The sequence below is a fragment of the Strix aluco genome, chromosome 6, assembly GCF_031877795.1.
Source record: "Strix aluco isolate bStrAlu1 chromosome 6, bStrAlu1.hap1, whole genome shotgun sequence".
In the NCBI taxonomy this organism is placed as follows: Eukaryota; Metazoa; Chordata; class Aves; order Strigiformes; family Strigidae; genus Strix; species Strix aluco.
The window spans coordinates 25,387,435-25,409,098 of NC_133936.1; the positions used below are offsets into that span (position 1 = coordinate 25,387,435).

At 37.2% G+C, this 21,664-nt stretch overlaps 1 protein-coding gene across 7 annotated transcripts in view; it reads right to left on the minus strand.

Moving 5' to 3' along the window:
* Positions 1 to 2,305: 2,305 nt before the first annotated feature.
* LNPK (lunapark, ER junction formation factor) overlaps positions 2,306 to 21,664 on the minus strand; it is a 55,055-nt gene continuing 35,696 nt past the window's right edge. For 6 of the 7 annotated variants that reach the window (XM_074829168.1, XM_074829163.1, XM_074829165.1 and 3 more), the window contains one exon: positions 13,995 to 14,948. In XM_074829168.1, coding sequence (XP_074685269.1) covers positions 14,758 to 14,948 — 191 coding nt within the window. In that variant the 3' untranslated portion in view covers positions 13,995 to 14,757. Of the gene's footprint in view, positions 8,166 to 13,994; positions 14,949 to 21,664 lie in introns of those variants that run through there. The other variant, XR_012623804.1, reaches the window with a different exon arrangement.

A 21,664-nucleotide genomic window follows, 5' to 3' on the forward strand; every position in this document is an offset into this window, starting at 1 on the left:
AAGATCTGTGTGTGTCCTTGCAGCTCCCAGCTGTCCGTTCTTAAGAGCTAAAGACAGCTCCTGCCATGTTAAGACACTATTTATAAGTACTCCTGCAAAGTACTGCAAAGAGTAGAGGCATGATAGCCTGGAACTGGACATTGGCCAAGCATCAGGAGTCAAAACTGGCACACCTTCCTCTTGGGGGGTTTTTATTTCACGCTGCTAAGGCAACACTGCCAGCAGTAGTTGCTGTTGGTAGCCCACAGCTTCCTCAGATGTGCTCCACCTTGTACAGACAGGCATTGGAGGTCTTGATGGTGCAGAGAAGCTTGAGTCTGGCACAGCAGCAATTTTGCTGTTAACAGTCTTCAGAGATTTTCTTGCTCGTTTGTTTTTGTTTAAATGTTCCAACAAAAAGCAGTAATTTAGTTATATGAAGTGCAAAACAAGAGCCAAGTCCTGCATTTTCCCACTGCAAGATAAGCAAGAAACTTATCTTTGTCCAGTGCAAACACTTTCTCATACCAGAATAGCCACCACAAATACCATGTAATTGTTGACATATGAGAGCTTCTTCCTCCAGTAACTGCATTTCCCAGAGCTTCCTGTGATTTCTTGGCCAAGATACTCCCTGCAGTAACTTTTACATAGATTATGTTTTTTCTCCTAATAGAAGTTTGCCAGCTGACTTGAAACTATGGGCAGCAACCAACCTTCTCCAGTCAGATGCTGTCTCCATATTTAACCTCCTAAGAGTGTCCAAATTAATTCAAAACCGCCTGTATAGGGTCTGGAAGGGATGGGGTTAACTTTTTTTCATAGAAGCCCCTCTGGTGCCATGTTCTGGATTTGTGGCTAAAACAGCATTGATAATACAGCAATGTTCTGGCTGTTGCTGAACAGCGTTTGCCCAGCCTCAAGGCTTTCTCTTTCTCACTCTGCTCCCCCAGCAAGTAGGCAAAGGGTGGGCAAGAATAAGTCTTCTGGAAGATTTAATTACTTTTGACAGGTTACTAGCAAATGGGACCCACCAAAACCCTTTGCAGATTCTCCACTGCCACTCAGCTCTTTAACCATTTGCAGTTCTTCTGCCTGTTACCTGAGCCACCAAGGAGATTAAGCATAGGTCAGAATGTACATTAGAGTTTATAAATACTATTGATAGACACTTTAAGTTAATCAGGTCTTAGACAGTAGTGGTTTTGGCTTCTATCGCTTCTAAGAGTGCATATCACCCTTCTAGTATAATTTGTCTTACAGATATCTTATTAACTCTTTATTAGTCATAACTGGAACTTGACTATCAAGTATGGCCAAGCTCCTGCCTGCGATAGAAAAGTGACACAGTCAGTTCAAATCCCAGAGGCCAGCCTGCCTCACCATGAAGTGCTTCAAAGAGAAAAACTACAGACTTCTATTTTCATCATGTTCCCCCCTACATGGGGGCAAGTAACCCAAAGACTGGCTGGGGTCTTTGTGGTGCCTTGTTCTTTTCTTCCTGTTCCCCTCCCCCAGTATTTTTTCATTCAGTGAAAACAGATCTGTTCAATTAAGTTCTCTAGAGACACTCCTTAGAACTCCAGTGAGCAATAATTACAAAATAATTTACTTACAGTCCTAGCATACTTTCAGCATAAAAAACAGTAAGCAAACCACTGAAAAGTGCCTTTTCTCTAAGATCTCAGCCTCCTAGCATGGAAAATTACACGCATTGCCCATGACCAAGGAACTTTCAACTGTTACAGAAACCATTAACTGTTTTATCAAAAATGCTAAACAATTCAGTCCATAATTACTTGGACAAACACCATATTAGAACAAGATTTCTGAGGAAATAAATGATGCAATAAAGTCAGGTTCAATAAAATTATGGTGATATCCCTTCATAGCTATACATAATATCCTTGTTATTAAGAAATGAAAAATTACTGGTAGACAAATCATGCTGCATTGAAGCACTTGAGCCTTTTGCCAAAGAAAAATCTGAAATGAATCTTGGGTGGATTAGTAACACTTGATTTTTTAGGACTTAATATTACCATGTTCAGTCTTTCTTATACTTGCTGTGCAGAAGTATCCATTCAGATTATTCAAAGTGTCATATTCTCAGTTATCACCACCATCATTATGTATGACAGTGAACACATACAAACATAACAGAAAAATTAACTGTTCTAGAATTCTAGCCCTGACCCTGACAAAAACTGCCTACCCAAGACTTTTTTCATTCAACGAAGAGCAATCCGCTCAATTAAATGCTATTAGTCTACTAAACCCCATTTCTTATTCCGGTATTAAAATAAACTACCAGGCAATATTCCAGTGTTGTATAAACTCAGAGGGAAGAGTTTATTAAATCATTATTTTTTTAAAGGCTGAAAAATAAAAACAAATGGGGTTTGGTCACTATTAAACATTCTATTTACAAAATACATGCATCTTGCACTCTTTGGCTGTATCACAGAATTTAGCCTGAGATGGAGTCCATTGACTGAGAATCCTTACAAAAATATCAAAGTCGATTTTAACCAACTCTGTGGAGGACAGAAGTCTGAAGCATAACAAGAGAGCCTTGAAGACATACATTCTTCAAATGCAGCTGAAAGCCCACTCCCTCAACAAGCAATGTGTTGGGAGGTGTATAGACATACTTCCTTGGCCAGTCTTGGGCAACAGGGCATTTGTAGACCCATGACATCAGACTTCTCAGCTCTGCTGCCCAGGGAATTTTTTTCCATCTCAGCTTTTACATCAGTGAAGGAAATTAGAGTGGCATCAGCATCCTCACACTGAAGAGTCCGCTTCTGGAAGCCACGAGACGTTGAGGAACTTCCCCTCATCCTCAGTGTGCCAGCCTTTGGCAGAATCTGCAGAAAAGAACAGCCAGACAACACACTTATGTCCTTTACACCCTCAACCATAGATGCATCACCTGTGGAAGGCTCTTATAACCCTCAAGCTTAGGTTTCAGTGGGCCACTAATGGCTCAGGGGGAAATCAAGGCTTTAACCAGGATACACTGTTCTGAAAGGGTAGCTGGATGCCCCACTATCAACATGGACGTTCAGCTATTTAACACCCTATAAACACGTCTGTGTTTAGCAACTGAGCTTTTTGATATTTAATAATTTTATCAAGTTACCTTCTGAGCAAAGAAGCAAAGATAATGGAGAATCAGCATTAGTTTCTTTGAAGGAAGGCAAAAGGAGAGCAAGATATATTCTTGCACATTTGTTATGCATATTTTGGGGAGTTATACAACTTTAGTTTTGCAAAGCAATTTTCTGAACTTTCACTGACAAACAAATCTGATCTGAAAAATCTTACATCAGCAGGGTTGGTTTGCAGATGTTATTTGCACCATTTATTTATCAAAAATAACTAGAAAATGTTTTTAAAACATCATTCCAGACTGTACAAATAGGAATGTGACATGGGCTGTCTGTTTTACTTATACTGTTTTACTGCTTCATATTCTGAGCAAACAGAGAGGCTATTTTCCCCAGGGGTTCAGGAGGGCATACTATTTCATTTCTTCAGAAAATTGTTTCTCTGGATTTCAATCTTTTTAGCTAGATATGACAAAATATAATATCAAGAACACTTATGCTTTTTATCAGCTCTATTTTCAAAGCATAAATAATAGATCAGTATATATTTAAGTCAGGTGACTAAGTCTTATTTCAGAAATCAAATAAGCATTTTGCAATTTTTAAATGATGCTGTACATTTTCACTACAGTATCATTATGCCTTTAAAATGCTTTCAAAAGACCAATTTATAAGCATGGAGTGATTCTGAAGATATTTCACTAGTGTTAATAATACCTCACTCAGGTGGCATTCAATTTTCTGAATCCTTGGGTTAATGAGGCAAATAAATCAAAATTAAATTGGCCTTGGAAAAAAAAATTCAAACAAAATTGCATCTATCACATTATACATCCTGAGACTCCTTCAGTACTGTTCACAAAGGCTAACAATATTCTGGCTCTCAGAATCATTACACTTACTCGTAACACAATCTGAGATTTTAAAATCAAATAGATCAGACGCCATGACTAGATCAACATAACGCCTTATTATAATATATCAGGAGTATTCACAATAAGTTGCATACAGTCTTAGTTGAGTACTTTCCATTAAGTGTCCCTAAATTTCAGCTGCACACCATTTGTTCAATAATCCAACAAACTCCTTCCAGGAGGATTTCACCATTGCAAACTGGTGAGTTTTAAGATAAGCCTTAAAAATACAATACATTCTGCAACCAGGCTGTCATTCACCATCTCTTTAAAAAAGCCCCAGCAACATACAGATGTAGCCAAATAGCTGAAACATACAAAAATCCTAGCACTTCTGAAAAATAGATACTTCTAGTCATATTGCTGTAGTAGGAATGGTGGAAAAAAAATATTACCTTTACTCGCTTCTCCAAAATATGAGAGAAAGGAAATATTTTCCAGATACTATAAAAGGGATTCCACTGTTGGGGAATACCAGTGTTGTCGGTTCTTTTAAAAAAAAAAAATGGTTAATAATATACAGAGAACTAAAGATGCCTAAGTTGTTACCAGAAGTAATACTTGCAGCATGAGCAAACAGCCAACAAATACTGACATACAATGACACAGTGGTTGTCATTGTTTTGCTGCTGTTACTTGCAGCAAAGTAACAAATGCACTTCTCTACCCATGGAGTAACCTACCTCCTCAAGGGCACCCTTTCACCATACGGAACTTCCCACAAACACAGAGCCTCAGTTGAAAAGCAGACTTCCATGCTGAGCTGCTGTAACTGCCTTCATCTGCTAAATCAGCAACACAGCCTCAAGATTGCCACATACACATTATTTACATTTTTAATGGAAAACACTGTACAAAAGTAGTTTGGGCATTTTTTCCAAAATAAGTTAGTACTATTAACATTTAAAATTTAACAAAAGTCTGCAGAAAAGCTTGAGGGCTTTTTTTATTTTGAAGGACTTAAACGCCCAAGTGCCCTTACATGGCACAGGTTGAAAGCAACAACGAACATGTTTGCACAGTTTCCCCAGACAGCGCTTTCCTTGTGGCTTTGCAAAATAGTTTGTATGGCCAAGAGCTTGGTTAGGAGTAATTTATGTGATGATCTAATGTATTTGGTTTGCATTTCCTCCCAGAGAACAAATGACACCACAGATAGTCACAAATTTTTTACATGTTGCTAGAAAAGTAGTGAGAAAATAGGTTGAGAGACCCTTCCAATTTGATGAAACTTTCATTACAAAAGTTTTTAGTTTTTAGGTTTATTATTAATCTACAACTCCTGTGTATGTACAGCAATCTCCACGGCCAGGAGTTCAAAAGAGAAAGCCCCTCTGTTCATGGCAGATTTGGGAGAGACAGGGTCCATACAGTCCTCATCCCACAGCAGCAACTTGGGTCATCTGCCTCCTGCACCAGGATCCCAGTACAGCAAAATGTTACTGTGGACTAGGGGTTCAGATTTTTGATAGTTTAAAGAAAACCATTCCAAAAGGTGTTGATTTCACCTCAATATAAAACAAAATAAGGTTTTTCCCAGCTCCTGATTTAAAGTTCAGTGCCTAACTCCAACATGCCGACATTGCTCAGTGCCCAGCTGCTGAGGAAACAGATATTTTAGAACAACACATTCTACTTTAAGATATTCCTTTGAGTTTCAGTCATGACAGACAGCATTGATAGAAAGTCACCATTCAATGGTTACTCAATTGCTTGCTCAGAATGACACAGTAATTCTATTCTGATTTTTAGTCCACAGAACAGAAGCCACAACTGTTATCAGTCCTCCTGAGGCTTTATGCTCTTTGGCAAGGAGTATTGATTTGTGTTTTTATAGCACCTACCAGGTAGTGGTTGTGCACTATCATTACCCAATAATTTATAACAGGTGATGAAGAAGGCTTGGAAATGAAACCAAATGTATCTTGATCTGCTCAGGAAAAAGATGAAACATTGCTGGAGCAGCTAAAATAGCCTTTTAAATCAATACATGGTGTACATCTGAGATACTCTTGTACGTTCTGAAAGGCACTTACAAGCATGTAAACTTGCATTATTATCATGCACATAACCAACTCTTACAAGTATTATCATGGGAGCAACATGAACACAGTGACACATCAACTGCTTGCAGGATCAGGCTTTAGCCATAAATCAGAATATGAACTTAGATTACATTAGAACACAACAAAAAGGGTTAAAGAAACTCTCCCAGAAAAAAGTATTGTAAAAGAAGTCAATGGCACAAGACTTCTTTCTATCACTGAACCAATGTTAATATAAAAGCCAAGATTCATTTGAAAACATTCACCTGTAAATCAAAAAGTCCCCAAAGATTAATTTCTGCATTTACACTATTTGCAAAATGTATTTAACTTAGAGGCATTCCTTTTTTTCCTGAAATAATTGCTTACAAGATGAGAACTAAAACACAATCTCAAGTGTAGTAAAGGTAATTGCTGCACTTACTGCTTGTGTCATGTTGATGTATTACTATGTATCAAAGGTCACAGTTCTGTACTCATACATTATCAAATTTGAAAGAGCAATATTCGATTCTGACCAACCTTTAAACTGCCCAGAATATGTGTGAAAATGGATGTCGGGCTAACTTGGGTTTTTAAAAAAATGAACCCATGTTTTGGAAGCTGAGGGGTCAATCAAGCCAGTCTGACAGGGTTAGGTGTCACTTCTGTGCATCTAATACTCTCTAAGATTATCAATGAGGTGCAGTACACTGATCACAAGCTAAAGCAGCTGTACTAATGAAAATGAAACAGTCTGAAAAAATTAGGTAATACAGGCCTGTGACACAGGGCAGTACCTTGTGGACAATAATGCAGGAATAAGGACATAAATCACCATCTGTACACAATAAAACCTGTAATACCCACCCTGAAGTGTACGTGTCTACAGAATCGCTGGCCAAAATCAGCATCTTCACAACTCCATAGTCCCCTCTGAAGTTGCTACACAATTTTTTATACTGCGTCAAGGCAAGTTTTCCATGCCTCTACTTCACTGCGCACACAAAATTTTGCAATCGTATGCCAGCCTGACCTTTGATGGTGGGTGCTGGCTGTTCACACCATGAGCTAGGAGTTCTCACAATTGGTTGTAGCACAGATAAATGGGTCTTATCAGAATCTACTCAACCTTGAACAATTTTCTTTTCCTACGTATGCCAGCTCAAATGGGGGGCAGGGGCTGCTCTGAAGAAGCTAGTGCACCCTCATTCTTTTTTTGGTAACATATGAGGTCCTTTTAAAAAAAAAAATCTATGAAATCCAAGTTGATTGAGTACAGCAAGCACAGAATGAACTACTGAACAGAATTATCACCTTAAAACTGTAAATCACAACTATGCAAAGGGCGACCTGACTCTTATCCCAGCCATCATCATAATCCAGATTAGATGAATATTCAACAGGTTTTTCAGAATCAAGTTTTTCCTCAAGAAGTTACATACACAGCAAAGGCAGCATATATTCCAACAACAAGCTATGTAATTTCACTTCATACTCTTTAAAATTTGCTTTATTTGGTAAAATACTAAATTTCAAAAGGAGAGCACAAGTTTAAATATTTTCTCAATTACAAGCAGAAAAGCTAAGACAGACATTTCATGAAGTCTATCAGACCCTAAGAATTCACACTAATTAATGTCTTTGCCAGTGACTTTAATGGAGCAATTTTAATGGAGTTTCAACTGCAGGTGACATAACTACTGGTCAAGGCCACAGCTAGGATTAAAATTATACTTCTGCTTAAAGGTACTATTTGTAGTACATAAACACACATACCCTTTTACTAATGCAACAACAAGGCTACTACAACAGTAAGAACTATAAATATACAGGATCTACAGGATATACAGGATCTTCTGTTTAAATAAAAGTTCAATATACAAAAAATACAAACATTCTTTAAGAAATACCAACTTTCACATTTCCTCTAAAACATCGTTTATAACAGTTTTCTTAAAATGAATTTTCTTGGTGTTTTTGTAAAATGTTTTTCTTTGTGTGCTGAACAAGTTAAAATTAAGTTTCGTCAACTGAGTAGAACTCTTTGAAGCGATGCAAGGAATTAGAGAGCAGACCATTTCGGGAGAGCTGGAAGGTCTTTGTTGCTTGAGTTTTCTACAAATCCAGCATCTCTATTTTCATTTAGGCAGCAAAATGGAGAGAGAAAGAGAGAAAGAATTATTATTTCAATATGTTACAAATTTAGAGATTAATTTGAATTTACAAATTGAACACCCAAAATTGCCAGATCTCCAGTATTTGCACCCCTTGTTTTTGTCTATGCCTGATTATTTCAAGATTTTGCTCTCTGGCAGTTGCAGTCTCCCTTCTACAAATTATTTTTGTCACAACAAAAGCAGACTACATGATTTCAGCGGCAAATGCTTACGAAGCCCTCCTGAAAAACATTAGTAATTGTTCACTGAGAATCCTAGTAGTACAATGCTAGCTACGTATAGAGGCAGTCCTGAAGTGGGTTTATTCCCACAGTGACTACAGCGAGAAATACCTAGTATTACAAGAATCAGTCAGGACCCTCCCTTCCATGCAAAAATTAAGGCATGATCAAATTGATTTTATGCAACCTTGAAAGGGTTATATTATGATTCAGTGCTTTAGATTTTGCACTGTTGCCAAGTTAGATAATCTATCAAAAAAAAAAATCTTAGAAGTGTTTGCTTTAATCTTAAAACCCAATGGTTTGGGAGCAAATTATTGTATAATCAATACATTTCATTTTAAAACCCTTCTCTCTATCCTGCCCATCATACACCTCTCTAGGTCTTATTCTTGCAGAGAAAAGATTGAATGCAACCTGACAGGACCCCAGAGAGGTTCACAAATCAAAAGCAATGGTGAAGTCAAATTCCTGGAGACTTACAATCTTAAGGGACAACTCTATTCTTTTTAAAATGCTGGAGGGTAGCAATTCCTATTGTTAAATGCTATTATAACTTATTCTATTTGTTGTGTAAGCAAGCCTCTAGTAAAGACCAAGTGCTGAAATTCCCACCTACTCAGGATGCCATGCTTTTCCTCCAAAGAACCAGAATCCAGAGCATGAAGTACACTTAATCTCAAACTACCAGATACAATCTCAAGTATGGCACACTTCTGATGGGAGTTAACAGTTTGTCCTCTGACAGAAGCTTTGGTGCATTACTGAGTCCCAAGACCCAGAAGCCAACAGCTCTATGCCAATCAGCCCCCTAGGAACATTAGTATTAAAAGACTCGGTTGTAATTCCTCACCTTCATCACCCTCCACAAACTTGGGACCTGTGAACTCCACCTAAAGACCACACGCTGGAAGAGAGGAGCACTGCCACAGATCAGTAATTAACAGTTGCACAAACACTGTCCTTTCAGTGAAACAAAACTTTCTGACAACAGCCAAAAACCTCTTTCATGAACTATCACACAGATCCTGTCGTTTAATACATTAAGCAAAAACAGGAAAGGCACACGCCATTAGAAAGAATCACAGAGTAACCTCCTATTGCCCTGTCATTCTCAAAACTCCATTTTAAACCTAATGCCTCCTGCAAGACAAATTGTCCAAATTATTAGGACCTTTCAAACTTCCAGTCTGAGTTTATTCGTGGAAACCTTACTTTCCTCTTAGTGTTTATGCACTTGATGTATTTGTAGCTTTTTTTAAAATTAGTTTGTATTAGGCATGTGTTTTCTCTACAGTCTCCTATACACTACAAACATGTATGTGAAACTTCAGAGGTTCACTACACCAGAAAATTGGACAGGTTAGCATTTATCAATTCAAAAAATTAACTGAAACATGAGATGCTGAGATCTGAGGCATTAACTTTTAACCATGTGACTGGACAGGAAAGAGCATCTTAGAGGTATTAGGCAAAAAACTAATCTGCAAGACATAGAAGGAATGAGGGCCTACAGATTTTGCTTGAGAACAATCATTTGACCAGTTCACTGAATATTTGTTAACAAAGATGCAAAATGAATCAAGGTTGTTCTAGTGAAGCATTCACAGAGAGGCCATTCCTTACCCTACGGACAGTCTTTCTCATTGTGGAAGACCTTACAAAACCTCACACCAGAAGCATTTTATTTAGAACTTCCTTTACATCCACTATGCTTGTACTGAGTGTGTTCAGACTTTATGAAGATTAAGACTTTTAAAGTTTTTAATAGAAGACTTAACTATTGAATAATGAACAGCTTCCTCTAGCCTACCCACTCATCCATCATCACAGATCCACAAGTGCACAAATATTGCTAAGTTCAGAACCATGCATGAGAGAAGTGTTCTTCCTAGCCTTTGAAGGTTAATAAGGTTAAAAATTAATTATTGCTACAGTTTCACTAATCCTAGCAGTAGAAAAGAATGTCTAAGTTTTTATGCTTAAATAAAAAGGCTAGGACCAATTATGCTACCATCACCTCTAGTAATAGCTAGACAGTCTTACTCTACCAAGTCATTGTCAACTGCTTATTCTGGAATTAATTCTAAAAAGCAAACAAGTTTCTGCAACATGATTGTCAACTGCATCCTTATTATTTCTGACATAAGAACATATTAACCGGGGGTATGTATTACCATGTAGTAATAAGCCAAACCTTTGCTCATTTTCTGAAAAATTTTTTCAAGCTCTTATCTTCCTTATCTTTTGATTAAGACCTTGTTTGACAGACAAAACCACTCTCCCTTCCCATGCCAACCCCCGCCCCAACCTGTTTCACTGTCATTCTTTTCTTTAACACCTTCCATTGGCTTCTACTCATGCACCACATGGGGTTCAACCTTCTTGTTCTTGATTTCAAGGTAACCATATGCACCCCTAGTTATATGCTGTTGATAACCTCTAGACCAGTCCATAAACTGTCAGCTTCCACACCATCTTCATTTGCTTTCCATTGTGAGCTTCTGCTTTTAATGTATGTTGGCTGAACAGCTTTGAGACAAACCATCTTCACACCAAGAATCCACTAAATTATCTGTTTCTGTCAAAATGTCCAGGAGTAATCAATTGTGTTCTCCTTCAGAATAAGTATTAGAACTTGTAGTAACATTCCTTCGTTTCCCTGCTCTACAGGCTTCTCAGTAAAACTTTAATTTGACCAACTGACTCATTTCAATATATTTTGAACTAGAACACTCATTTGTCTTTCATGGCAGATTTTACATAGCCCAGATAATTCCTCCCTAATATATAAGCTATGTTTGAATACTAGGAGATCTCTGCAATTACTCACAATTATTCAGAAGCAATAAAAACATGGCACCAACAAGCTTGCCAAGTATTACTTTACTACTCCACTCAATTTTGCTTTTCATCAAGGCCACAGAAAGAAAGGGGGCTTGTGTAACATCTCAGAAGTGAGATTTTCACAGGACCAGGCTTTTAAGTACTTCTGAAAGAAAATTAAGATTCAAGTACACACTAGGAAGTCAGAAGACAACAAAACATGGAACCATAGCTTTTGTTGTATTTGTCCCCCTACTTTCTTCCATCTCATCTTTTGACAGTCAGTCTGCAATTGGATTAGTTATCACTGACAACTGCTGTACCTTTTTGCTCTACATACTCCTGCTTCCAAGTTTTTTGGTGTTAAAGAAGTGATCAAGTATGGCTACTGCTGTCCACTCACAGCTATTTTTGGATTTTGATCCAACTCCTGTTGGACTGGCATCTTTTACTATTGACACACTTGCAATAGACAGAAGCCAAGAAGCAGCTGCTGGAGAAACAGAACCCTCTTCTCACATTTGTATCACGACTGGGGCACACATACTTGGCAGGAGTAACATGTGAATGCTTACTGTAAATTGAGGAAAGCTCAGAGTCTATTATTGTCATATGTATCTGAGCCAGAATTCACTTACAGATTAATTAACCCTCTACTCTCATTTACTATAGCTGCTTTAAAACCCTGAAAAATTAGAAAGTTAAAAATAGATCTTTCTCTACCAAAATACCAGGACATCCTTAATATTTTTTTCAAGCCTTCTGAAGCAATTAATGGGAACAACTGCTTGGACACTTTTTTTTAGTATAAAAGTCTTTCAGGAAAACTCTGTCACGTGCTTAAAACTCACTTATTCTTCCCCTCCTCAAAAATTCTAGGTCATCTTAGGCCTGAAAGCTAGGGTTTTACATTTTAACAAGTATTTGTTTTCACATCAGGTTGACTGTCTCTACTTGATCCTTCAGTGACATATTAAAGAGAAAGTATCAATCATTCCTGTGGCAAGTTGCTAATGTCACATTTAAGAACGCTGGGAGAACAGCCTACCCCATACCAGATACTGAGTCTCCTTTTTCAAAAAAAATTCAGATTCCCAACAACCTGAGAAGCATCAGTTTCCTTGACAAAAGCAGGTCATCTGAAAATAGACATCTTCCAGGCTAATGAAAACATTTTAATATATAGCTCCAATATCAACAGATTTGCTCAGTCAATTCAATAGATATTATATGCTTTACAGCTCAGTGGTTGCTTGTCACGGGAAGGACCTAAAATTACTCTACAAAAAGCCTGACACAAGATACAAATTTTTAAAATGAAATAATACATGGGCCTACAGTAATCTTAACTTCTGAAGTGACAACAATTCATACATTCATATCCCATATGAGGGATCATAATGTCAAATTTTACTTGTTTTCATTGCTTATAATGTAAGTCCATCCATCCAGCAACTTACTGTGCTGAATTACTGAAGTATCCTGTGATTATTTTTTTTTTGTCCAAAGAAATCAGCCTTTAAACAGATAAATTAGTGAGATACAAAATGCAATGTAGAGATTAACATCTGAAAGTCTTACAAAATAATGAGTAAGCTTTGTCACCTTTCAGGCAAAATCATTTCTATTTTAAAGAAGTTCTGGAATATAAAATACATCCTCTTAAAATACTGAAGAATGGATTCCCCTATCACTTTGTACCCTGTAGTTTTCTCATCAAGACATGTTTCGAAAAGGGACTGTTCTCTTTGTATTCCCAACTAAGGTAGTCACACACAAGACGTTTTTACTAATTGTTTACATAAATATAGCCAAACACCTACAAGTCCTCCTTTAATCACATGCCTATAATTCTGTCTATTAAGGCCACTAATTAAAATACGAATTACAATTTAGTTAGTGAACCAAATAAAAATTTCCTCATTTATCTAAATACAGACCAAACTTGATTCTGACTGATGCAAGGGTCGAGCTTCTAAACTAACCCCAAAGAATCAGAAAATAAAGCACATATTTGGAAAGAAAATTAATCATTGCTGTTCACATAATAATTATGTTGCATATAAAGACATGGATATTAAGGTCACATTTAGAAACATTTTTCTTGTAGAGGGCTTTTGAGCTACTAAGATTTAGCTTTTTGCTGCCTTCACACTGTAAAACCAGTTCACTCTGGGACCAAGATGACAGATAAAAAATGTTTTGAAGTTTCCCCTTCCCTCCATATAGTGAGGTACACAGAGAACATCACACACAATAAAACTTTTATCAGAACTACTACTAAATCAATTAAGTTACACACAGTCAGCATTTATTTCTAAAAAAAATTTGATTGATTTAGGTACCTCACTTCCAGGCACCTGAAAAATTCTAGCCCAGGTTCCCAACTGCTATATTTAAACAGGAAATGTGTAACAAGTGGTCTTAGCTTGAAAAGCTACACAATAAAAAAAAAGTATAGTTCCAGTGATCCAGCAGCAAATATTCATTGTAACTTTTAACAATAAATAGTATCAACAGTCTTTAGGCACAGTTAGGAAAGTCTTCTGGCAAACGCACATGCACTTCCACTATTGATCAGGGATCTGTTTCTATTCTAGCAAAGCTACCTTAGCTACATATAGACGTGCTCCTTTTAAAGGTGTCATATTCCTTCTGACCTTCCACAAAGCAACTGGAGAATAAATGCATACAGTAGAACAGAAATTCTCTTCAGTTTTAGGAATCACAAAGCAAGTATTGCTGCTAGATGTCTTTATTTTCCTTTAACAAAATACACAAAGGCACAAAATTCACTTATATCTTGTCATTATTGTACAGGTATAAATAGTGCTTTGTATTCAAGTACAATCAAGTGCAGAGCCTTTCTATATTTTATGTAAACACAAAACAGTTTTGTATGTACGTGCCTCTGGTTCATCTGCAATGTAAATACCAAAGCAGATGCCATTTATCTGAGTGCCATTTAAACTGAATTCTGTCAAAACTTAGACAATGAATAACATTAACACCACTGTAATGACACTTCCATATGCTTAAGTCAAATGTCAGATGACACTTTAGCTTGTAAACATCTGTGTATTTAAAATGTACTCAATTCATTTTAACAGGGAAGCATTAAAAAGTATCTTAAGTTCACTAGACCAAACTTACTAGGTCAGCTGCTGCCAGTAATTGCTCTTTATGTGTGACAGCTAAAGAGATGTCAAATTATAGGTCACCCTTAGCAAAGCTTATACATCTAATTTTTTTAATATGCAAACTGAACAATGGCTACAACTGTTAGACTTCAACCAACTATACATTCTGTGTGTTAACTTAAAGACACATGCTTAATTTACAATACCCACTTTTACACATAGCTTTGACATACTGTGGTAGTTGAGGCAGTTTAAGCTCAAGCGAGATTTTTAAGTTGTACCATTAAAAAAAGCTCACCTGAATAGTAACAACAGGCATGACAAAGCTAAAAACTAGCTACAGAAGGCACTTGAAGTACTTTATTCTGCTTTCCCTAAAGATTCTTCACTTTGTTCAGGTGAAATAGATTCTGAGATAGACTCTTCAGTTGTTGAAATGTCTTCTGCTTCTTTTTCAACTTCTTCAGCTATCTTAGCATTTAGCTGCTCAGGACTTGGTGCTTTATCATCTGCCTCATTTGTCTCAGTCTGGGCCATGTCTTCTTCAGATTCTGTGAAAATCAAAATAATGAAATAACCATTTCAAGAAATTAAGAGGTAGCTAATATTCTTAAAAAGCAAACAAAATTTTGCAATCACACACAGGTTTTGAGTAGTCACCAGATGAAGTTCCCAACTGCTAAACACTATTTTATTTTTCTAACAAGAGTCACAGGTAAACCTGTAAAATCTAAGCAAAAAGAAAATACTATGGAAAAGAGTTCAGATCTCACTATAAAAATATTATGTATTATTTGTATATGTCCACCCTCAACAGAATCTTTCTAAGCTTGTCCATTAATGTGACAGTGTCAGAAATAAGACATGATGGTAATTCAGCTTTGGCTTGGTAATGGAAGTTTTACCAACTGTATAGCTTTTTCTGTAAGAGTTCAGCCTGTACACAGAATGTAAACACTCTATCTGGTGGATACCACTTTAAATGTAAGGAGCCAGATAATCAGAAAAAAGATTAGAATTATTTAGTTCTCACATCTCAAAACAGCCAGAGAGTATTACTGTGTATTCTCAATCTTCCTACAGGAAGTGTAGGAAGGATACGCAGGAGTATCTTTACTCTCAATCTGGAATGGGAGTTTCTTTCATAATAGGCATATTTTGAAGATCAGGCAAAGGTATTTATCATAAGTACTACCTCTGAAGAAGTAAATTCTAGCTTCACAACAAGATTTCAGTAGCATATGAGAAATACAAGACAGTCACATTTTGAAGTAAGCATAAGCACTGAAAAACTAAACATTAAGTGCTACGCTAAATGACACAAAGGTACTGTAGAATGATACTATTGATGGCGGTTTATTTATTGACTAGTATTAGTCAATACTATATGGCATTAATGCATACTGAGAAGGCAAACAGTTTTCAAAACTGATGCAAAGTTATAGCTCAAAAATGTTAACCTTATCAAACGTCTGTAATTTCATATTTATCAAAACATGTTGGGTGTCTGAATGTAAGCAGACTGCTTCAGGTTGATATTCACAGAATCAAGCAGGGCTGAAAGTTTTAGAACCACTGCTCTGGCTTCTTGGGTCACAACTGACAAGAGTAGCTGCTGCATACCCTAGTCCAGCAGACCTGGTACAACTGCTATCTGTCACCAAGAACTTGAGACCTCTCTTCCCACACAGAGCTCCATATAGCTCATTCCAGACTCCATTTCAGACTGCTCAGCGCAGTCCAGTGTCTCCATTTCTTCCCCTGACTCGATCTTCCATCTTAGCAAGTTTGCAACCAACTTACCTCCTGATTCAGCTTCCTTCCCTGCTTTCTCAATCACAGGCTACTCAACACCTGCCCTGGCTTCTTGTTCCAAAATTTCTCTGGAGCCATCTGTCAGATGCTCAATCCTCCTATTTCTGCCCAAGCAAATTAACGTTCCCAGTTTCTTTCCAGACTATCCCACTCTCCCTTCCTGCTTTTCAATTTCTATCTTGATCCCATCCCAGCCTGTGCTCAATCTTTATCTCCCAACTGTCAGTTTTCTTTGTCTCATCTCTGCATTTTTTCTTCAGCCTCAAATTCTATGAATAAGTTTGTGCCTTTTCCTGCTACAGTCCCTCCACACTTGAGTTACATTCCTTCTTTAAAGCTGCTGTTCAGACACAAGTCAAAGGAAGTACAGGATGTGAAGAGACAACTCCATGCCCTCTCAAAACTCATTTGTAGCACAGCCTAACCATTACTTATTTACAGAGTTTCACTCCTGCAGTCCGCAACTGAATGATGCTTAGCACTCTGCAGAAGTGACTCATTCTTAAGTCTCATTGAGGTAAAGAGACTATTCATTCAGTCAGATCAGGAGGATGCCAAGCATCAACAACATGTTTGAGGACAGTCCCATGAACAATCAGCCACTAGTAGAAGCAAGCAGAAGCTTCTAATGAAAAGGAGAAAACCTAATTGAGTGCATGTTCTAACTATCTGTATTCAAAGCAACAGGAGAAGGATGCTGCTTTCATTTTTATATTCTGCTGAAAGGCATGGAGACACTGCTTCTCTAAGAAAAAACTCTCAGGTATTATATTACTTTTCCTTTCACCTTGCTCTTGATGAAACTTCATGAAACTCTTGAAACTCTCCAACATCTACAGTTAAAACAAATTTGCATGGAAATTTTTGGTCTAATAATTAAGTCTAACAAGGTTATAAGGAACTGAAGAGTATGTCCTTTAAATGAGTAGTCAGGGCAATCATAGTAAGTGGTGCTACTAACTCCAACTGTAAATATGACCAACCTTCATTAAACATACGCAGTAATTCCATTTTAAATACACCAATTAATGCAAAACCTGCCTAAAGTCAACTTGATCTCAATATTGCATGATTTAAGTCATTGTAAGAGCAGTGGCTAACAAGAGAGTACTCTGACTATAAAAAGATGACAAAAGAATATTAATGTCCTTGATGATTAACACTTAATCCATGATTTAACTGAAGAATACAGCTACACATACATGACCTCAACAGCAAACAGCCCTATGCTGGCCTGAGGCAAGTTTAAGAGCTGTATCAATGCAACTTTAAAAAGCCTGCTCCTGGCTCCAGCAGTTCCATTTTCCCCCTCCAACACTCCTGCTGAATGCTTAGTACTTAGAAAACATATGTGCATATGTACTTCATATTGTAAGTAGTCAGTTACCCCTCTTCTTGTTGCAGAGACTATTTTACTGCATAAACAGTGAAATCACAATACTACATCACTATTAAAGTAAAAGATGTAAATCTATTATGCAGAAATTCACAAAAAAATGGTATAAAATTATTACACTAAAATAGAGCCACTTTACTTGTACTTTCAAGACTTTTGGGACAAGTTTTCTTCACTACTGCAGTTCTCCATCAGGACAGACTTTCACACAGTGCTGCGTGTCTGAAATACCTTTAAAGAACACGTGCTTCAGAGTAGTCTGTGTTCATGGCTTTGATATCACAGAGAGCTATTTGTGAAGCCTTCAAAAAAAGCCAAATAACAGCAGAGCATTTGATTCCCTGTACCCTTCATGTCCTACCAAAAAGGCAAGTTACATTGTTCAAAATGAACTGTGGCAGACTGAAAACAGAATACATTTTTAAACCAAAAGAACTTGTTTACAAGTCATTAAACTCAAGGTGAGTTGACCCGTATCTACTTGAGAAATCACTGAATTCTAGCCATTAGCTAAACTAAGGAAAGAGCACAGAAGGCATAAACTCACATCTCTGAAAAGGAACAACAGCTTACAAAAAACATAGTGTGATCATGCTGTCCTATGAAAGCAGAGCATATCTGGTAAAATGGCGAGCCAAATCTCTGAAACAGAAAATGCCCTCAGTCCAGTTTTTTTAATACAAAAAAACCAAACACTGAACTCAGACCATTCTGACCAGAACAAATACCCAAGCTTATTTCTTAGTCCTTTGTCCTCAACCAGCTTTATGCCTAGACAAAACTTCTGCTCCATTTATAACACTTGCCCAAAGCCAAGCTCTACTTTTGGTAGAACTCATAAATAAGCACACACTTGAAGCAGCATTATTTCTGGAGGACAGCGTTACTGTGAACCCTTCTGTTGAACAAACTAAGTTTCTGCATCTGCCTTTTAAGTGGAAGTCCTTTCAAACATACTAGCAGTTGCTGTATTCCAAGAACCCTTAGAAGTGACAGAGCATTAAATCATTATAAAATATTTCATCAAGATGATCAAGGAATTCCATAAAAATCTGGAGACAACACAGGAAACTCTCCATAAAATGCTGACCACCACGGTGAAATCTGAAGTTCAAAGGCATCTAACGAAGACCTCTGAACATCGGCACCAGATATTCACCACAAAACACTGTCGCAGTCAAGTTCTGTTTCAACCTTAAACACACTTTTAAATGCTAAACCTGAATCAAGAACACAGTGTAACAGTACCAAATACAGGCAAGGTAAAATTAATCAAGACGATAAAAGTGGTTCCTGTTGGCTTTTTCAATGATTCAAACATTAATAGTTTTAAGAGAAGTACATAAGAGAACCAACTAGCCTTTGATGACAAAAAAAAATTGAACCATTTAAGAAAAAGGTAAGAACTGAAGCAAATTGCTTTATTCTGGTACTAAAGTTTCCCAAGTTACTCTGCTGAACAGGGAACATTTGTGCCAGTAATCTGCATCAGATTGACAGTTGATGACTCCATACTTCCAGAGGATTAAAAAATCCAAGGTTCAGTGCCAACAGCAGTCCCCATAACCATTCTTCAGATATCTTATCCACAGGAGTTGCATGTAACATGCTTGTCACTGCATGAGCACACAACTGAAAAAAAGATTCAGCTTCATGCTCTACTCATTAGTAGAAGTAGCTCACTGGTAAAAAAATATTTATAACACTGCTGTATCACATTAGCTTGCAGTTTCTTCAAGCTATATAGTTTAAATGAGTTACAGAAAAGAGTTAGATCTCCCAATGTTGTCAACTTTGCTGTGAAGTTGGTTTCCTGACGTTAATGTCTGTCTACATCTGTAAATGAAGATATTCTCTATTCCTGCTATGACAGAAGCTATATTACTGCAGTGAACAAAAGCCTTCCCCAGAGCTACACCTCAATGATAGCTTCATACCTTAAACTTACAATCAAGGAATATGTTCATTTATTAACAAAGCCCAACTGCCTGTAAGCAGTTACGTTTCAAATTAAGGTTCTGATGGGAAAAGTGATTTACTGAAAGTTATATTTTCTCATTCGTAAGAGATTACTTCGTGGCAAGTCACAGGCAGTTAATGCACACTGACAAACTGGTAAGGTAGCACTGGCCTCTTCTGCATCAACAAGACATTTCTCAGGTATTAGTTATGTAAAATATTAACACATACTCCTTCGGGCTGCTTAGTAATTATTGAAACAGAAAGGTTTCTATCATCTTGGAGATGAAATATTCATAAAAGATCAGATATTTAAGCTAGATAAAACCAAGAGTCAGTATACCGGTTACTTATTGTCCCTTCTGAAAAATTTCACCATACACTTCCTAGCAGAAAAAGAGAACAGGGGAACAAACCCCACAGTAGTCTCTTTTGTCGTTTTTAAATAAGGCAACACATTGTTACAAGACCACACCAACAAAAAACAAGTAATTTTCAGTGTTAAAGATAGATTGGTAAAATCACATTTACTGCAATAAAATCATCCTATTTTTACCCTGAAATACTTAGTTAAATTCTGCTTTCAAAAAAAAGCAAGTTATTTTGCAGAATTTTCACTCCTGCATCTCAAGTGCCTGATCAAAATCTCACACTAATTCTTAAGGTTTTATATTTTTTACAACATCTATAAACTGACTCAGCAGCTCAGACCCATTAACAGCATAGTTTGATAAACATTTCCTTCAATGATACCACCAGCTTAATCAGCACTCCCCTCTCCCAAAACCTCTAAGAACCTACAGTTATGGACAATACTCAGAAGCCCTCGAGACACACACCTCCAAGAGCTGAATATCCATCTTTAAGGGCTTCCCCATTTGATTCTCAGAGGAAAATAAGCAGAGTTTTGAAGATCCTGGTAGCAAATTATGTCTTTTACATAAGAATCTTCCAACTTTAAAAGTAATCAAGAAGCTACTAACCTACCCTCCATTCACTGAAAACATGATTAGAGCATCTGAGGACAAAGATGACATTAACATCGTCTGTGCTTGATGCAGCTGATTTCAGTCTTACTTTCATGCTAGTAATATTACTTTTAATGAAGTAAGAGTACTGTGGCACAGGAACCAGAACCAAGTTTCCCCCATAATGCACCCACATCAGACCACACCCAAACACAGCTACACTTAGATACTGCTTCCCTACAAGTCTCACGCAGTCTTCTCATGACAAAAAGTAAAGACCAGTGCCATTTTGCACTCCCTGTTAAAGATAATTAAGCAGAAACATTCCTTCTGTTACACTCTTGACAGTTTCCCACAGTTGGTGTGTTTCCAGCCTGAATCTCGGGGCTGTACACTATTCAATAGCTTCCCCCATGATCCCTGTTTAAACTAATGTGAAAACCCATCAAGTACTCAATAGCACATCTAACTGGAGATTCTCTGGTTTTAAATTATAATTTCTGGAGTCTTTTAAACACTGCATATCTTCCTGTTGGCTGTACACCAGATGCCTACTGTATCTGCAGACTATAAAACGTCTCAAAAGGAACTATGTTAAATTAAAATTGACAATTTGTCTTTGAACTCCCTGAAATTAAACAAGGCAGTTTTACTAGATTTTCCTGCCCTGAGGAAAACAGCAAAAGGAACAAAGGCAGAAATTCCAACACACCTCAATCAAATGACCTGCTGAACGCAGTGAAAGTTAACCACTTCGGGACATATTCCCTTCTTAATCATTTCTGTAATTTACAGTGCTATTTTTCTACCTGTTTATCAGTGAAAAATTCTGTTATGCTATCATTTGCATGAGACATATTGCCTAATATGAAGAAATTTTAGGGTACAGGATAGAAGACAATAGTATCAACAAGCTAAGCTAGAAGCAGGGACAAGAAGAATTGAAAAAAATTTGAAAGCTGCACCCACTATGAAGTCAGGATAGGCTACACTATTTCAGTTGGAAGGGACCAACAACGATTATCTAGTCCAACTGCCCAACCAATTCAGGGCTGACCAAAAGTTAAAAGCATATTAAGGGCATTGTCCAAAAAGCCACTGACAGGCTTGGGACATTGACCACCTTCTT